Raw genomic sequence first — 15,633 nt, 5'->3', positions numbered from 1 at the left:
CACACCTATTATATTGCTTCTGAGGATATGGATTTAAACACTGGAGTCTTAAATTAAATGGATTACTTTAATGTTTACTTTATGTGATTTTTGGAGCTACAAATTTTGGTCACCATTCACTTGCATTGTATGGACCTACAGAGCAAAAATATTTTTTCAAAAATCTTCTTTTGTGTTCTGCTGAAAAAATAAAATCATACACATCTGAGGGTGATTAAATGATAAGAGAATTTTCATTTTTGGGTGAACAATTCCTTTAACCAGCATCAAATCCCAGTCTAATCTTAGCAATTATCTAAAAGATGTAAATTAATGATAGGTGATTTAGGTGATGCTAAAAAAATTATCTATTACAATCTTCTGCTATACAAGAGCAAAAATGACATTCATAGTATCTCAAACTGTCACTTACCTCTTTTACTGGCCTTTGCAACTAAGGGAAGGAAATCCTTTGATGTGTAGAAGCCCTGTTCTATGGTCAAACCCTCGAATATCTTGTCCCTGTTTGCTTGTGGAAGACCTGCCCATAAGAAGGAACAAATTAATAAAAATATGAACAAATATACACTTGGATACCATGTGTGCAAATAGCAACATAAGTGGTAACAAAGTGAGCGTCACTACCAGCAGTGCAGCAAGGCATAGACAGGGCCATGCCACAATATCTTTAAATACACAAGACAGACTGTTAAATGATGAATAACTGATAAAATACCAAACTTCACTGTCAACTCTAAAGCTAACAATGGCTCCTCATCCATGTTGTTAGCTCTTTAAATTCTAAAAACTCATAAAATATATATACAGTACATTGGTCTATAAACCCCAACACATTACTCTAAAACTAATCAACATATCAAAATGACCTTCTTATACATTTTTGGTGCTATAAAGCACCCCAGTGATTCTTAGGAAGTCTTATTTAGCTAGTGTGCTTACATGAAAATCAGTATTTTTTTTTCAAAAACCCTTTTCTCCTTAACCAAACTATCATTGCCTCTTCCTCGCTCTTTTGTGAGAAAAGAACTGCAGATGTTGTGACATAGCCAGAGACATTTAATGAAGGCTAGAGCAGAGCGGAGACAACACAGCTAGTGACAATGAGAATATCCAGCATTTTTGTAAAACAACATGCAGCAGAGACTTGTGCTGAGAAGAAACAGTGAAACTCTCCCTTTCAGCTGAAACTCTCAAAATTCATCTGAATCGGGCAAACTAGGTTTGTCATTAGGCATGTTAATATGGTGCCCAGAAACCAGGGAGTGTTTGAGACAGAGATGTATGCGTAAGAGTAGTTCTAGCAGGAAGATCTCGGGATTCATCCATCAGGCTTCACAACACAGCCTCCGCATCATGATGTGCCCTTCAAGTGGACTCAGAAATATCGTAATTACTATTCTGAGCATATGAATGACCCAGTGAAGTCAGAAGATTTTGAAAAAAAAAAAAAGAGAAAAAACATACAACACAAAACTCATTATTTGTGTTATTTTGCTTAATTTGCTCAATGCATCTGATGCATTGCATAATTATTTTTTTTTTTTTTTATAAATTCAGCAGCTTATGCATCATTCGTGAGACCAAACCTTGTGTTTCTTGAATTCAAGCAGATGGAGGGCTATATCTGGGGCCTATAAAATTAAAATGCGAGACAGAAACTAATAATAAAATTGATATTGTTAATATATTTTAAATTTGCATTTTTGAAAAATTTAATTTATTCATTAATTATTTATTTTTATAGTTTTATCAGTAGTATTTGTAACAAGACCATAGTAAATGCATGGAAGCATGGATATTCTTCAATACCATGGTTAGATGTAACATGATTTCTATAAAACAATCTATGGCATTTTTGTAATTATAAAAAGTAGACCAACTCTAAACACAAGTAAAAACAATAAATACAAAATATAAATACTGTATTTATAAACTGTAACAAAAATGTATTATATTCCCTCACTCCCCTAATGTAGCCTATGACAAATTTAATACAGCTGAAGTAGTAATGTGATAATATTTATTATCAGTCTATTTCTGCTTAAAGTACAGTGCCCTTTACAAAAAGCTTCACCAGGATGCTGCGCTAAGAAAAGCACTTTGGGAACAATCCTACATTATGACCAGCTGTGAATATGTGTGTAACACGTCAATGAACATTGACCATAATTTATAGCCTCGGCTGGTGAGATCATTGGATGCACCTGTGGCCAGGCTATAAATAGACACGTCACCAGCGTGTCGTCAGATTTGTTTCAGAACCCATTCTGTGTGTGTGTCTCACACGCCTGTCACAAACTTTCTTTCCTATGCTAGGAGTTAGAATTTGGTTAGGCAGTGCGCAGTGAACCTTTTCTCCTTTCTCTGCTTTCTATAAATATATATATATAAATAGAGAGAGTGACTGAGAATCAGAGCAAACGATGCGTGTTCCCTTGTTTACGCTCTATTGCCGAGAGGGACTCGCATCAGTTTTGCTTTATTTGTTTGGGGGAAGAGCATGCTGCTCTTGCGTTGGAGCGGCAAGGCAGGTGCGAGCATTGCGATCTGCTTTCATGCGAAATGCTTCGCGCTCGCCTCGCTTACTTCCGGAGTCAGCGCCCACCCTTTCATCGTGGGGCTCTCGCATATATCTGGCTGAGAGATGGGTCCGTCCCTATCGCTCTCTCCCTAGATCCAGCTGATCCTTCTCGTAAGCCTGAAGCGCGCCTCGGCGCCTCTTCGTTTCACGAGGGAGGCGCTGAACCTCTATACATTCCACGCATAATAATAAAGCGGCTGAGAAATTACTCGAGGTGGTTACTCGGGCTGTGGCCAGACTACAGCTAGACTGGCCACGCGAACAAGAGACCCCCCCCCCAAAACGCTCCAAACTATTAGACAGATTTCTGTCTGGTGGCAAAAAACTTAATAAATAAATAAATAAAATTTAAAAAAAAAATTAAAAGGAATGGAACACTATATTAGTCCCTTCCTTTCTTTGATGACCTTCAATGATGCCGCCGGTCGAAGAGACGTTTGCGGGCTAGGCATCGTCATTTAAAAAGCCCTCTCTCCCCATAAAGCCTTGCAGGATGACCTCCACTTTAGTGGGGAGGGCTTATCAAGCAGCAGGTCAGGCTGGTGCTGCTCTGCACACAATGGCTGTATTAAAGGCTTACCAGGCTGACCTGCTGGACGACCTGAGTGTGGGTGCTGCTCACGACGAGCAAGTTTTTTCTGAGCTTCGTCGAGCCAAAGATCTTTCTCTCCGCACGACCAAGCAAACAGCCCGTGCTATTGGCCGGTCTATGTCTGCCTTGGTCAGCGCGGAGAGGCAACTTTGGCTCAACCTTTCGGGCATCAGGGACAAGGATAATGTTTTCCTCCTTGATGCCCCGGTTTCACCTACTGGCCTATTCAGAGACACCATGAGCACGTTATCTCTAGGTTCCAAGAGGCGAAAAGCCACGAGGAGGCCTTCGGGCAGTTCCTCCCTCGCCGCACTCAGGGGGCGGGTCCGTTGGCCACCCAGACCCGCCTCGGTCCTGTTAGAAGGGAGGAGAGTCGTGCTCCCCCTCGCAGTGACTGGGGACAGTCTTGTCGCCCTCAACAGCCGCCCAAGCAGGACCTCAGGGTCATGATTTCTAAAAGAAAGAAGCTGCCTTTGGTGCTTCGGGTGATAGAGGTTTCCAACAAGGAGTTGGGTGTACCGTTGCTGCCTGCCTTAATCCAGGACGCGGAACACTCAACACCCCCTCAACAGGAAGTCTTAAATTAATACCCATCTCAGAGTACCTGGCAGCATGGAAACTTCTGCCAGATATTTTTATGTGGGTCCTCAGAACAGAGGAGAAGGGCTACAGAATTAAATTTGCTCGCCTCCCTCCGTGTTTCAATGGCGTGGTCCTCACTACCGTAAACCAGAGCAGGCATTTCTACTGTGAAAAGAACTGCAAAATCTCTAGGTTTAAGGGGCCATAGAACATGTTCCCCTTCCAGAGAAAGAGTCAGGTTATTACAGCGAATACTTCCTGGATCCCAAAAAGGGTGGGGGGTTGCGTCCGACCTTAGATCTTCAAGGCTTGAACTGCACAGTCAGGGTGTTCAAGTCCAAGATGTTCTTCCATTCGGCCTAGCCCTTTTAACCCGCACATTCATGAAATGCAGGGATGCAGCACTGGCTCCTTTGCGACTCTGGGGCATCCGCATTCTGAATTACATAGATGACTGGCTGATCCTCTCTCTCCCACACGGGGAATCACTTATCTGGGGGTTATATGGAATTCGATCACGATGCAGGCACAATTGTCTCCCGCACGAATCATTTCCATTCAGAACACCCTGAGCAAGGTCAGGCTAGGTCAAGGTTGCACTGCTCGTCAGTATCAACGAATACTAGGTCTCATGGCATTTGCGTCCTCGGTGAACCCTTCGGGCCTTCTGCACATGAGACCGTTCCAGCTGTGGCTAAAAGCCAGGGGGTTTCATCCAAGGGCCGGTCCCCTAATGCAAATAAGGGTTACGTGCTGCAGGCTTCGTTCCCTTTCTATGTGGTTCAGACCCCGGTTTATTAACTTGGGTCCCACTCTAGGTGCGTCTCGTCGTCGCAGGTTGCTAATGACAGACGCCTCCCTGACGGGCTGGGTAGCGTTCTTAAGTGGTCATCCAGCTCAAGGGGAATGGGAGGGTCGTCAGCTCGGTTGTCACAGTAACTGTCTCGAGTTGATGGCTGTATTTCTGGCCCTGAAATACTTCCTCCAGAGGCTGCCATGTCTTGGTGCGGGTGGGCAATACAGCGGTAGTCTCTTACATAAACCATAAAGGAGGTCCACGTTCACCTCAGCTAAATTTTTGGCATGTCGGATTCTCCTTGGAGCCCAGGGCAAGCCCCTGTCACTCAGGGCGGTTTATATCCCTGGATGCCCGTATGTGGGAGCAGATTTACTGTCCAGACAGAAAACACCGACGGGGCAGTGGAAACTCCACCCCTAGGTAGTGGAACAAATCTGGTTGAGATTTTACAGGGCAGAAGAGGACCTCTTCGCCTCTATGAACAGCGCAATGTCTCCTCTACTTCTCCCTGAGTCACTCAGCCCCGCTGGGTCTGGACGAGATGGCACATACATGGCCCTGAATGTGTCTGTATGCATTGTTCCCCGGTTTCTATGCTCCCGGGAGTCTTGGCCAGAGTTCGCCAGCAAGGGTCTTGCCTCTTACTGACAGCACCGCGCTGATGGTTCTTGGGGTTAATATCTCTCCTCGACGGCTCGCCTTGGGCGATTCCGAACAGGAAGGACCTTCTTTCTCAGGCACAGGGGACAATATTTCATCCCCGGCCCGAATTGCGGAACCTTTCACGCTTAGCCCCTGAAGGGTACCAACTGAGGTACACAGGGCTTTCTGCTGAGGTTATCGAGACCATTTTAAGTACTAGGGCTCCCTCCACTTGGAACAAATCTGGTTGAGAAGAGGACCTCTTCACCTCTATGAATAGCACAATGTCTCCTCTACTTCTCCCTGAGTCTCGCGTTCTTGTGAGCACACTTCACAACCGTAGGGGTCCGGACAGCCTGGATGTCCCAGGACTGCTCTTCAGAGAAAAATATATCTGATGACACGCTGGTGACGTGTCTATTTATAGCCTGGCCACAGGTGCATCCAATAATCTCATCAGCCGAGGCTATAAATTCCGGTCAATGTTCATTGACGTGTTACACAAATATTCACAGCCGGTCACAATGTAGGATTGTTCCCAAAGTGCTTTTCTCAGTGCAGCATCTCGTTTCGCTTTTTTCAGGGAACAAGGGTTACACTACGTAACCCGAGATGTTAGTGTTACTATAGTAAATTCAAGTGTGGTGATGTAGAGTTCTGTGCCAAATTCAAATGGTTTCCGCCTCTTTGCGCCTTGCTTCTTACAAAGCTTCTAGCGCTCTGATTCTCACAAAGCTGCAAGTTTAAGAGCTCCTTTTTTGCTCATATTGCACGTCAAATCACGCTGTGTTTTCTTTTCTCATATGTACACATCCACATTTCAAGGGGAAGTCTCATCATTGCTGCGTGTCATCTGACACCTAACGGAAGGCATTTCTCATAACATTCCGTATTTCATTAATATCACAATGCAGATTGTGCTCAAATACAAGAAATCGTTAAATCAAATCAAGGAATAATTTCCATATCCATCTATGTCACATTTTCATTTTATTTGATTGTCATCATTACAGTGGAAAGATTTGTATTACAATGGAACTATTAATTATTTTATTAATATAGGACCATAAAGCTCTAAACAATGGAATTCACTATATTTGAATTCCAAACTTTATTACTCAAATTTCTGCATACAGTTCATTTTCTGCATCTGCTGGTCAAAATATAAGATCCCCATTAATGCTCTCTACATTAGTCCATCAACATATATAAACACTTTATGTGCTTGTGGTTGGGGCAGTAACATTTAGTAGCAGGTAAGTAAGGTATTTGAATACGTTATTGGCATTTGTATACTTTAACAGTGCTGTCAGTGCAAACGTGATGGCAGCACAAATGTGCCGTCCAGGCGCTGCAACTGTGGCTTGTCTTCTGCCGTGGCAAATAAGCATCCTACGACAATGCAACCGTGGTGTGTTTTCTGCTATCAACTCAGAATCTCCTAAGCAGTGCATGCTGTCTAGGTGCAGCAACCATGGGATGTCTTCAGTGTGCTTCTAAGCATCCCATGACACAGTAAATGCAGTTTATATAAAATCGTTTAAATTCCTTTCACACGGTTATGCATTGTTCCTCTCTGCAGGGATTCAGACACTAGGAAATGTACATTTATTTATTCACATACAAACAATAAATGCCAACCAACAGCAGCCCTCTTTGGAGGGTACACAATCAAAAGTTATTTATCTTACAGCAAAGGATGCACAACAGCATTGCCCTTATCGTAGGGTCCTCACATTATGTTGTTATCCTTTGGTAAATATATTGCACAACAACATCGCCCTTATTGTAGGGCCCTCACATTGCGTTGTTCATCCTTTGGCAAAGATATTGCACAAACAACAGCCACCCTCATCGGAGGACTCATAATAATTAATCATCTTCAGCAAAGGGTATTGCACAACATTGTGACAATTATCGTAGGGCTCAAACACAATGTTGTTCATCCTCTGACTAAAACTTTGTACAATGAACGATCATACGCAGCATGGCAATCCTCCAGCAAGGATATTACGAATGATGCCCCTTTATCATTAGGGTTCATCAGTAGATGTAAGCACAGCGTATACCATTGCAAATGTTTAAACAAACCATGCCAGGAATATTGCAAAATTAATGCACATTTATTAAATTCAAAAGGACATTGAACCAACAATGGGTGCCCTTGGCGGAGAGCTCATTATCAAACATTACATATCTTTTGGCAAAGGTCAGTGCAAAACCAGGGCGCCCTTATCATAGGGTCATGCACAACATTGTTTTTCTTGGCAAAGCTATTGCCATTAACGTTTGCCCTTATCGAAGGGCTCAAATGCAAATATTGTATATACTTCAGCAAGCTTCTGCACAAATAATATTCATCTTTTCTAAGGGCTCATTCAGCATTGTCCACACTCAGAAAAGATATTGCACAAACAAGGCTCACCAAGGGCTCAACAATTCTCATAAGCAGCCTACCCTCCTGCAAAGTATGGCACAATTGTAATGTATCATATTGTTAAGTGATATACAGGCCATGTTTTCATCATTCATATTTATTTTTCCTTTAGATTCGTCACTCATCCTCTGAAGACCTGGTTGTTGTCCTGGGTCAAATTATTTCGTTTTGCATTTTCTTTTGGGAGGCTTAGGTTAAATCAGGTCCTCATTTAATTTGGGGTAAGCTCAGCTCCCCTGCCGTCATCGCCTCCAGAAGGAACTTAAGGTTCAAGCAGCATCGGAGCACAAAACCATAGGATGGGGCTTGCGCCAAATGATATAAGTAACATTCATTTGTTTTATTGCAATAATCTTGAGTCTTTCTGATGGAAATGTAAGCATAGTTCTACCAGGAAGATCTCAAGATTCATTCATCAGCCATCCAATCCAATCACAACACAGCCTCCACTTCATAAGCCTGCCAGCTGCCTCTCATTTGCATACTTCTGTGCCCCCCCCATCCCAACCCATTTCAAGTTTAGGTCCAGTCCTGGGCGGGGTAATCTCTGCTCCCCTGCCGTCGTCGCCTCCGGCAGGACCTGACTGTTCAAGCAGCATCAGTGCACTGAAACATAGGACGGGGCTTATGCCAAATGATATAAATATCTTTCATTAGTTTTATTCCAATAATCTCGTGTTTTTCTGATAGAATTGCACTTACTCAGAATGCCCAAAATACCAATTGATTAGAAACAAATATTCACACTAAATAAAAAATATACAACGTGACATCAATGAATGTACCAGACATTAAAAAACAATAAGAATGTGCAAATATATCTGCGAGATTTGTAGTATCCTGTAATTGCCTGAGGGACAACCAGAACTTAAAGAATAATACATTAATGAATTGATGACACTTATCTCCCTGTCCCCCATCCACTACCTCTGTTACCAATTCTACAGTTATGTATGTTGCATTAATGCTGATCATTGTTTTTATTACATATTAATGTCTTTATAATTATTACTGTTTCATGTTCTAGTCCTTGTTCAGTTTTTGTTATTCTTTTTCTGTTTTTTTATGTAATTGCTTTGACAATACAATTTTTTTTTCATGCCAATAAAGCACTTTGTATTGAACAGAGAGGAGATGGGTGTAAGATGACAAGATTGTAAAGAGACAGGAAGTAAATACATCTGTTATTAAAATCACTATGTTTAACTGGATTGATACATTTGTTTATCCTAAAAAAGTGGCTTTTCCAAATAAACAAAAAATGTAAACACCAGCATTCTGTGAAATTCCAACAGGAGAAACAACCATGACATTGAACTTGGTTGAGGCATGTAGTAGCAATATTGAGTAAACCAAAAATGGCAATGCTATTTGCTTGTATTTTACGTTCGTCATTGAGGATCATAATATTCCTAGAGCATCTGTCATTTTCAAGTAGGGCAAATTACACATTTTAAAACCTCATTGAAGTCCTGATTTGTTCAATTTAAATCAACAGTGCCACAACAAACATTTGCAAATGGTGTCTGCATCTGTGGAGCCTAAAATCACTTTAGCAAGTGAATATAAATAAATGATCTAATAGAGTTTGTCTGAAATTATGTCCCCGCTAAACATGTAACGTATAACAATGAACTAGACTAGAGGACAGCAGGCAGCTTCCTTAAGAAGTATGTTGATAAGACAAAGGGCAAATAGAAATGGATCTAAGGGATACTTAACCCCCTGTCCCTTCAAATCTGTCTATTATGCCTGGCACACTCCCCATGATGTACTGCATGATGGAGGTTATCAATCTCTATCTCATTATGTGCATCATCACTTTTGAGCAAAGAGCTCTCAGGTCTCATGTGAGATGGAAGGGAAAAGCTACTGTGTGTCTTTAAGTGATACACGAAAACATCGCCACAAATCTGACGCCACGGCGTGGCATGAGAGAACCAATTGAAGAGGAAGCTTGTCATTTCTGAGGCACTAGCATCACCAGACGGAATTGCAAAAATATTCACGGTTTTCAAACAGGAAGAGAAAATTTCAGTATTCTACTGGTTGTACAAAGAGATAGTCCCGCCCCAAACTACGCTATTGGTCAAGCAAATTGTTGCTCTGTTGGGTTGGACAGGACACTCAAACAAACAGAGTATGTGAAATTAACCTAAAAATGGCTTATAGTTGACTGCATGTAAAGCTAGTTCATGAGAAATTATTTTAACATACAGTATAAAATATTTCACACATTAGCTTTAACTTGTGTACACACTGCAGGAGGTAACTGTAAGGTCATGGATGCTCCAGTTAGCAACATGACATTGACTGTACTTCTCTGCAATGCATTATTATCCATTCAGAGTCTGTTGTAATTGAACAATATCTGTAGGTGATTCATAGTCAACATAAAGATAACAGTTAAATTCACCATGTTGTGTGGCTGAGAGAATGTGTTAACCAGCAAATAGTTGTTTCATAGCATCATTGCTGTTTGACACATACTGATGAAATATAAGCAGAAACTTAATTAAGGTGTAAAGAAAAATGTCTGACAGTTGTTCCTCATGCAAGTTGTCACGATTCCCTTGTTGTCTGCCCTGTGTTTCACTAGTCTTTGTCTCAAACTCCTATTCCCTTTGTAAAAAACTACACTTCCCATGATTCCCGGCCCTCATCACTGCCAGCCCTGTGTCATTGTTCTCACCTGATTGTCGTTTGTCATCATCATGTCTCCTGTGTATTTAAACCCTGCCTTTTCTCCATTCCCCTGTTGATTGTTGAATGTTAATGTTTCACTGTTTGGATGTTTTTGATGCCTGTATGTTTTCCTTGCCCTTCGTGGATGTTTCTCCAGCCTGTGTTCGTCTTGGATGTCTCTGTGTTTTTGTTTCATTGTTTCCCCTCGTGGATGTTTCTTTTGTTCCTGTTTGTTTGCCTTCACTTTTTATTAATAAAGAACCGCATTTAGATCCCCACTCCTCGTCTGCCCTCGTCTGCATCCCTAACACAAGTCATTTTTGGACCAATCATCGCTATCGTTCACCCCATGTTCACATAAAATGAAACAAACACAAACAAACAAACAAACAAACCAATAAATAAAATATATAATAAACATAAATAATTAAACTGAACTTCTCTCTCCCCCTCCCTTTCCCGAGAGTCCCCCTAAACCACAAAGTACCTACCCCACTTTCTGATAAACAAGTCCCCAAATCCCAGCCTACTACCTGCCACCTCCTCAAAAGCTGTCACCCCCCCCAACTGCGCACTTTACTCCGGAAATGATGCCGCTCCGTCTGAATTTCAACCCCTTAAAATAATTTGTCTGCAAATCTTAATACTAGTCAGAACCCACTTTATTATATATTTGTCCCCAAAATGTATGACCACCCCATCGCCCAAAATACAAAGTCTGGGGCAAAGTAAAATTTGAGTGCCCAAAACATCACACAAATAACTCAGAACCTTCAACCTCAAATCTTGATCTTAACACCCCACCAAAAGACATGAGTTGTGTCTCCAACTTCTGAATGGCATCGCCAGCAAGTGGGTGTGTCTTTAAGCCCAAGCCTATATAATCTAGAGGGGGTCCAATAAAATCTAAAATCTTAAATTGGATAAGCGAACCCTTGCATTTCTTTATGTAGACCAAAAGCAGTAATCACCTCTCCCAAAGTATCTTCTGCTTTAGGGGGTGTGTGCTACTCCCAAAAATGTCTCGGGTTATTTAACTGTAAGCCGTTCCCTGATAAAAGTGTAACGAGATGCTGCGATGATTTAGCGCTGATTTAGCGCTTTGGGAACAACTTTAGGTGTGCAACACGTCAATGAAATTGACCAAAATTTATAGCCTCTGCTGGTGACATCATTGGATGCACCTGTAGCACTACACTACCGTTTAAAGAAGTCTCTTCTGCTCACCAAGATCTCTTCTGATCATCATTTATTTTATCCAAAATACAGAAAAAAAATTTTGTGAACTCATTTTACAATTTAAAAGAACAGTTTTCTATTCGAATATATTGTAAAATGCAATTTGTGATCAAAGCTGAATTTTCAGCATCATTACTGCAGTCTTCAGTGTCACATGATCCTTCAGAAATCATTATAATATGCTGATTTTCTAATATGGGCATATTTAAAGTGCATTTTACTCATTTAACCTGAACACATATTTGCAAGCACAAGCTTTGTTGATGATAACGAGGCAGCATAACCACATTAAAATATAATTTAAACATTCATATCATATTTATATCATACAGCATACAATTGAAACAGCATTTAAATGTAACTAAATCTTGCCTATTAGGACATATTTCAAATGTCAATACATTGAATCCTGTCTGGAAACAGTCCCACTAGTAAAATATGTAAGTTTATATAAAATAGCACGTCAGCTAATGAAAACGTCTAGGTTATGAACGTAACCTCTGTTCCCTGGTGGAGGGAACGAGACGTTGTGTCGGAGAAGCGACACTAGGGGTCAGAGCAATAGACAGCCGGGGGCCCTTACACGCACTGAGGGAAGGGGGTCTTACCCAATTTCCTATTCTTTCAGGGGGAAAAGACCCTGCGGACACCACCCCTACCCAGCTGGGGAGGTAAGGTGGTGAATACATCACATGTGTTTTTAGGCTAAACCTGGAAGAGGCACGGTGGTAGATCCAGCCTCAGCGAGGGGGGAGTTGCTACACACGCCGACCGGTGGGCAGCCGAAACTTACCCAAGGAAAACGCGGGTCCGCTCGTAAGGGGACCGTATCGTGGAAAATACAGACAGGGGGAGTCCGTGTAGGAGTCCTCACCCTGTGGAGCACCTATTCCAGTACAGGGTAGATTTGAGTACCCGCAGTGGATTGGGTCGGCAAGTTCCTCCGCTGAACTGCGGACCCATGAGGGCTAGGGAGGAATCGACCAGGGATTCGAGTTGAGTGGAATCTCCTGGGAAAAAAGATGCAGTTTCACCTCAAGCGAGGGAAAGGGTGCTATATGCAAGCGATTCACCTGGCCAGCCCATCAGCGTGTTACCGAGTTCTACTGGCTCGGACCTGAGAAAACACAGGATGAAATTGACTCAACCCTGAGATTGTAGTATCTCATAAAGGTGTTGGGTGTCGCCCAACCCGCTGCTCTACAAATGTCTGCCAGGGAGGTATCCCTGGCCAGTGCCCACAAGGATGCAACACTCCTTGTCGAGTGAGCTCGGACCCGCAAGGGTCCCCCGCACGGCCTGAGTGTGATAAGCCAATGAAATGGCATCTACTACCCAGTGGGAAAGCCTCTGTTTGGTGACAGCGTTTCTTTTCAGCTGTCCCCCAAAGCATACAAAGAGCTGCTCAGAGTGTCTAAAGCTCTGTGTGCGGTCCAAATAGGTATGCAAAGCACGTACCGGACACAGCAATGACGGGGATGGGTCTGCCTCCTCCCGAGGCAGCGCTTGCAGGTTCACTACCTGGTCTCTAAAGGGAGTGGTAGGAACCTTGGGCACGTAGCCCAGTCGCTGGTCTTAGGATCACATGAGTGTCTGCCGGACCGAACTCCAGGCAAGTGTCGCTGAAAGAGAACACTTGCAGGTCCCTGACCCTCTTGATGGAGGCGAGCGAGATCAGCAGGGCAGTCTTAAGGGAGAGGGCCCTGAGTCCAACTGATTCTAGCGGCTCGAAGGGAGGTCCCAGGAGGGGAACAGGCTTGGCCGGGAGGGATTTAACCTCCGGGCGCCTCTTAGGAACCTGATGATTAAGTCGTGCTTACCAAGGGACTTGCCGTTTACTGCGTCATGGTGGGCCGCGATAGCAGCAACATACACCTTCAAGGTGGACGGGGATAGCCTCCCCTCCAACCTCTCCTGCAGGAATAGGAGCACTGAAATAACTGTGCCTCTGTGGGTCTTCAGCCCAGGAAGAACACCAATTTGTGAACAAGCGCCACTTCAGGGCGTAGAGCTGCCTGGTGGAAGGGGCTCTGGCTTGGTTGATCGTGTCTACGACAGCAGGTGGTAGGCCAGCTAGATCTTCCGCGTCCCGTCCAGGGACCAGACGTGGAGTTTCCAGATGTCTGGATGCGGATGCCAGAGCGTGCCCTGCCCCTGAGAAAGAAGGTCCTTCCTCAGGGGAATTTGCCAGGGAGGGGCTGTCGCGAGGAGTACGAGGTCCGAGAACCAGGCCCGGGTGGGCCAGTATGGAGCCACTAGTGTGACTTGCTCCTCGTCCTCCCTGACCTTGCACAGCACCTGTGCAAGAAGGCTCACTGGGGGAAATGCATACTTGCGCAGCCCCGTGGGCCAGCTGTGTGCCAGCACGTCTGCCCCGAGGGGAGCCTCTGTCCGGCCATACCAGAGCGGGCAGTGGGAGGTCTCTCGGGAGGCAAGCAGGTCTACCTGGGCCTTGCCGAATCATTCCCAGATCAGCTGGACCGACTGGGGGTGAATCCTCCACTCTCCACAGGGCAAGCGTTGTCGTGACAGCGTGTCCGCTACTACAATGAGTTGGGGATGTGAGTGGCATGCAGGGACCTGGCTCCAAAGGAGGAGACGATGGGCACCCCAACCCAATTTGGAGGCATCGCTAGTGACCAAGACGCATCGGGACACCTGCTGCAGGGGCACTCCTGCCCATAGAAAGCAGAGGTCTGTCCAGGGTTTGATTGTTTGGTGGCATGCGGGGGTGATTATCACACGGTGCGTGCCGTGGCGCCATGCTCATCTCGGGACTCGAGTCTGAAGCCAGTGCTGAAGCGGTCTCATATGCATCAACCCCAGCGGCATGACTGCGGTGGTGGATGCTATATGCCCCAGGAGTCTCTGGAAGAGTTTTAGAGGGACCGTTGTGCCTGGCTTGAACTTTGCGAGGCATTTCAGCACCGACTGTGCACGCTCGTTGGTGAGATGTGAGGACAATGAGACTGAGTCTAACTCCATGCCGAGAAAGGAGATGCTCTGAACCGGAGTGAGCATGCTCTTTTCTCGGTTGACCTGAAGCCCCAAGCGGCTGAGGTGTTTGAGCACCTGGTCTCTATGGGCGCATAGTAACTCTTGGGAGTTGGCCAGTATGAGCCAGTTGTCGAGGTAGTTGGGTATGCGGATGCTTTGGTGCTGAGAAAAGACTCGAAGCACTTACCTTGCTCCACGCACCTGGCAGGGGGCAGGTTAGTGACTGAGGAGGAGGTCTTATGGTGGCATCCTCTGAACTTGTCAGAACCGGCCGGCTGGGGGTCAGTCGTGGTGCTGAAGGCGGACCTGTGGCCGCGTCCAGCATGCCGGGACTGTTGAGATCTGGGGCAGAGTGCCGTGAGAACGGCATTTGCGGGCCAGATGACCCAGAGGCAAAGGAAATAGCGCTTTTATTGAGAATTTGGGACCTGCTGCCCCAGTTCAGGAGAGCGGCAAATGAAATGCATTCAAAACAAAATTCTCCTCCCGGCCCCCCACCGGGGGACGGAGCGGTCTTTCCATCTCCGGAGCTAATGTCTTGGGCTCTGGGTCGTCCCTTTCAGGAGTGCCTGGGAGCCTTCCGGGTCCTCGAGGGGGTCCGTGAGACGGGGGCGTTGGCTTCCTGCGGGGCGCTCGACGCGTGGCCTGAGAGCTGGGCCCAGGTTGAGGCGGAGCAGCCTGTTGTTTCTTCGCAGGGGGACTTCTCGGCGAGCAGACGGGGCATGGCCTAATCTGGGAGATCGCCTCCATCTGTTTCTTCAGCGCGGAGAACTACTGGGTAATGTCCTTGACGGTGTCGCCGAAGAGGCCGAACTGGGAGACTGGGGCATCGAGAAAGCCTGCCCGAGTGACTGCGATGTGACCTTCGTGGCTCTGAGGGCGAGGTCGGTCGCGGAGCACAGTTCCTGCAGCACGTCGGGATCAGGGCTCCCCACGTGCAATTCTTTGAGCGCCTTGGCCTGGTGGACTTGCAGGAGGGTCATGGCATGCAGGGCGTAAGCGGCCTGTCCGGCAGCGCTGTAGGCCTTCACTGTCAGCGAGGATGTTGTCCTACAGGCCTTGGAGGGGAGTACAGGGCG

The 15,633-nt window shown here is 45.1% G+C and overlaps 1 protein-coding gene across 1 annotated transcript in view; it reads right to left on the bottom strand.

Moving 5' to 3' along the window:
* LOC127644674 (dihydropyrimidine dehydrogenase [NADP(+)]-like) overlaps positions 1-15,633 on the bottom strand; it is a 210,900-nt gene that overhangs the window by 130,289 nt on the left and 64,978 nt on the right. The window contains exon 9 of the mRNA XM_052127984.1: positions 413-520. Within this exon, the coding sequence (XP_051983944.1) occupies positions 413-520 (108 nt within the window). The remainder of the gene's footprint in view (positions 1-412; positions 521-15,633) is intronic.

Source organism: Xyrauchen texanus, chromosome 6 (genome assembly GCF_025860055.1).
Source record: "Xyrauchen texanus isolate HMW12.3.18 chromosome 6, RBS_HiC_50CHRs, whole genome shotgun sequence".
NCBI lineage: Eukaryota > Metazoa > Chordata > Actinopteri > Cypriniformes > Catostomidae > Xyrauchen > Xyrauchen texanus.
The sequence above is the reverse complement of the archived record's forward strand: the minus strand, read 5'-3'. Positions and strand labels throughout refer to the sequence as shown.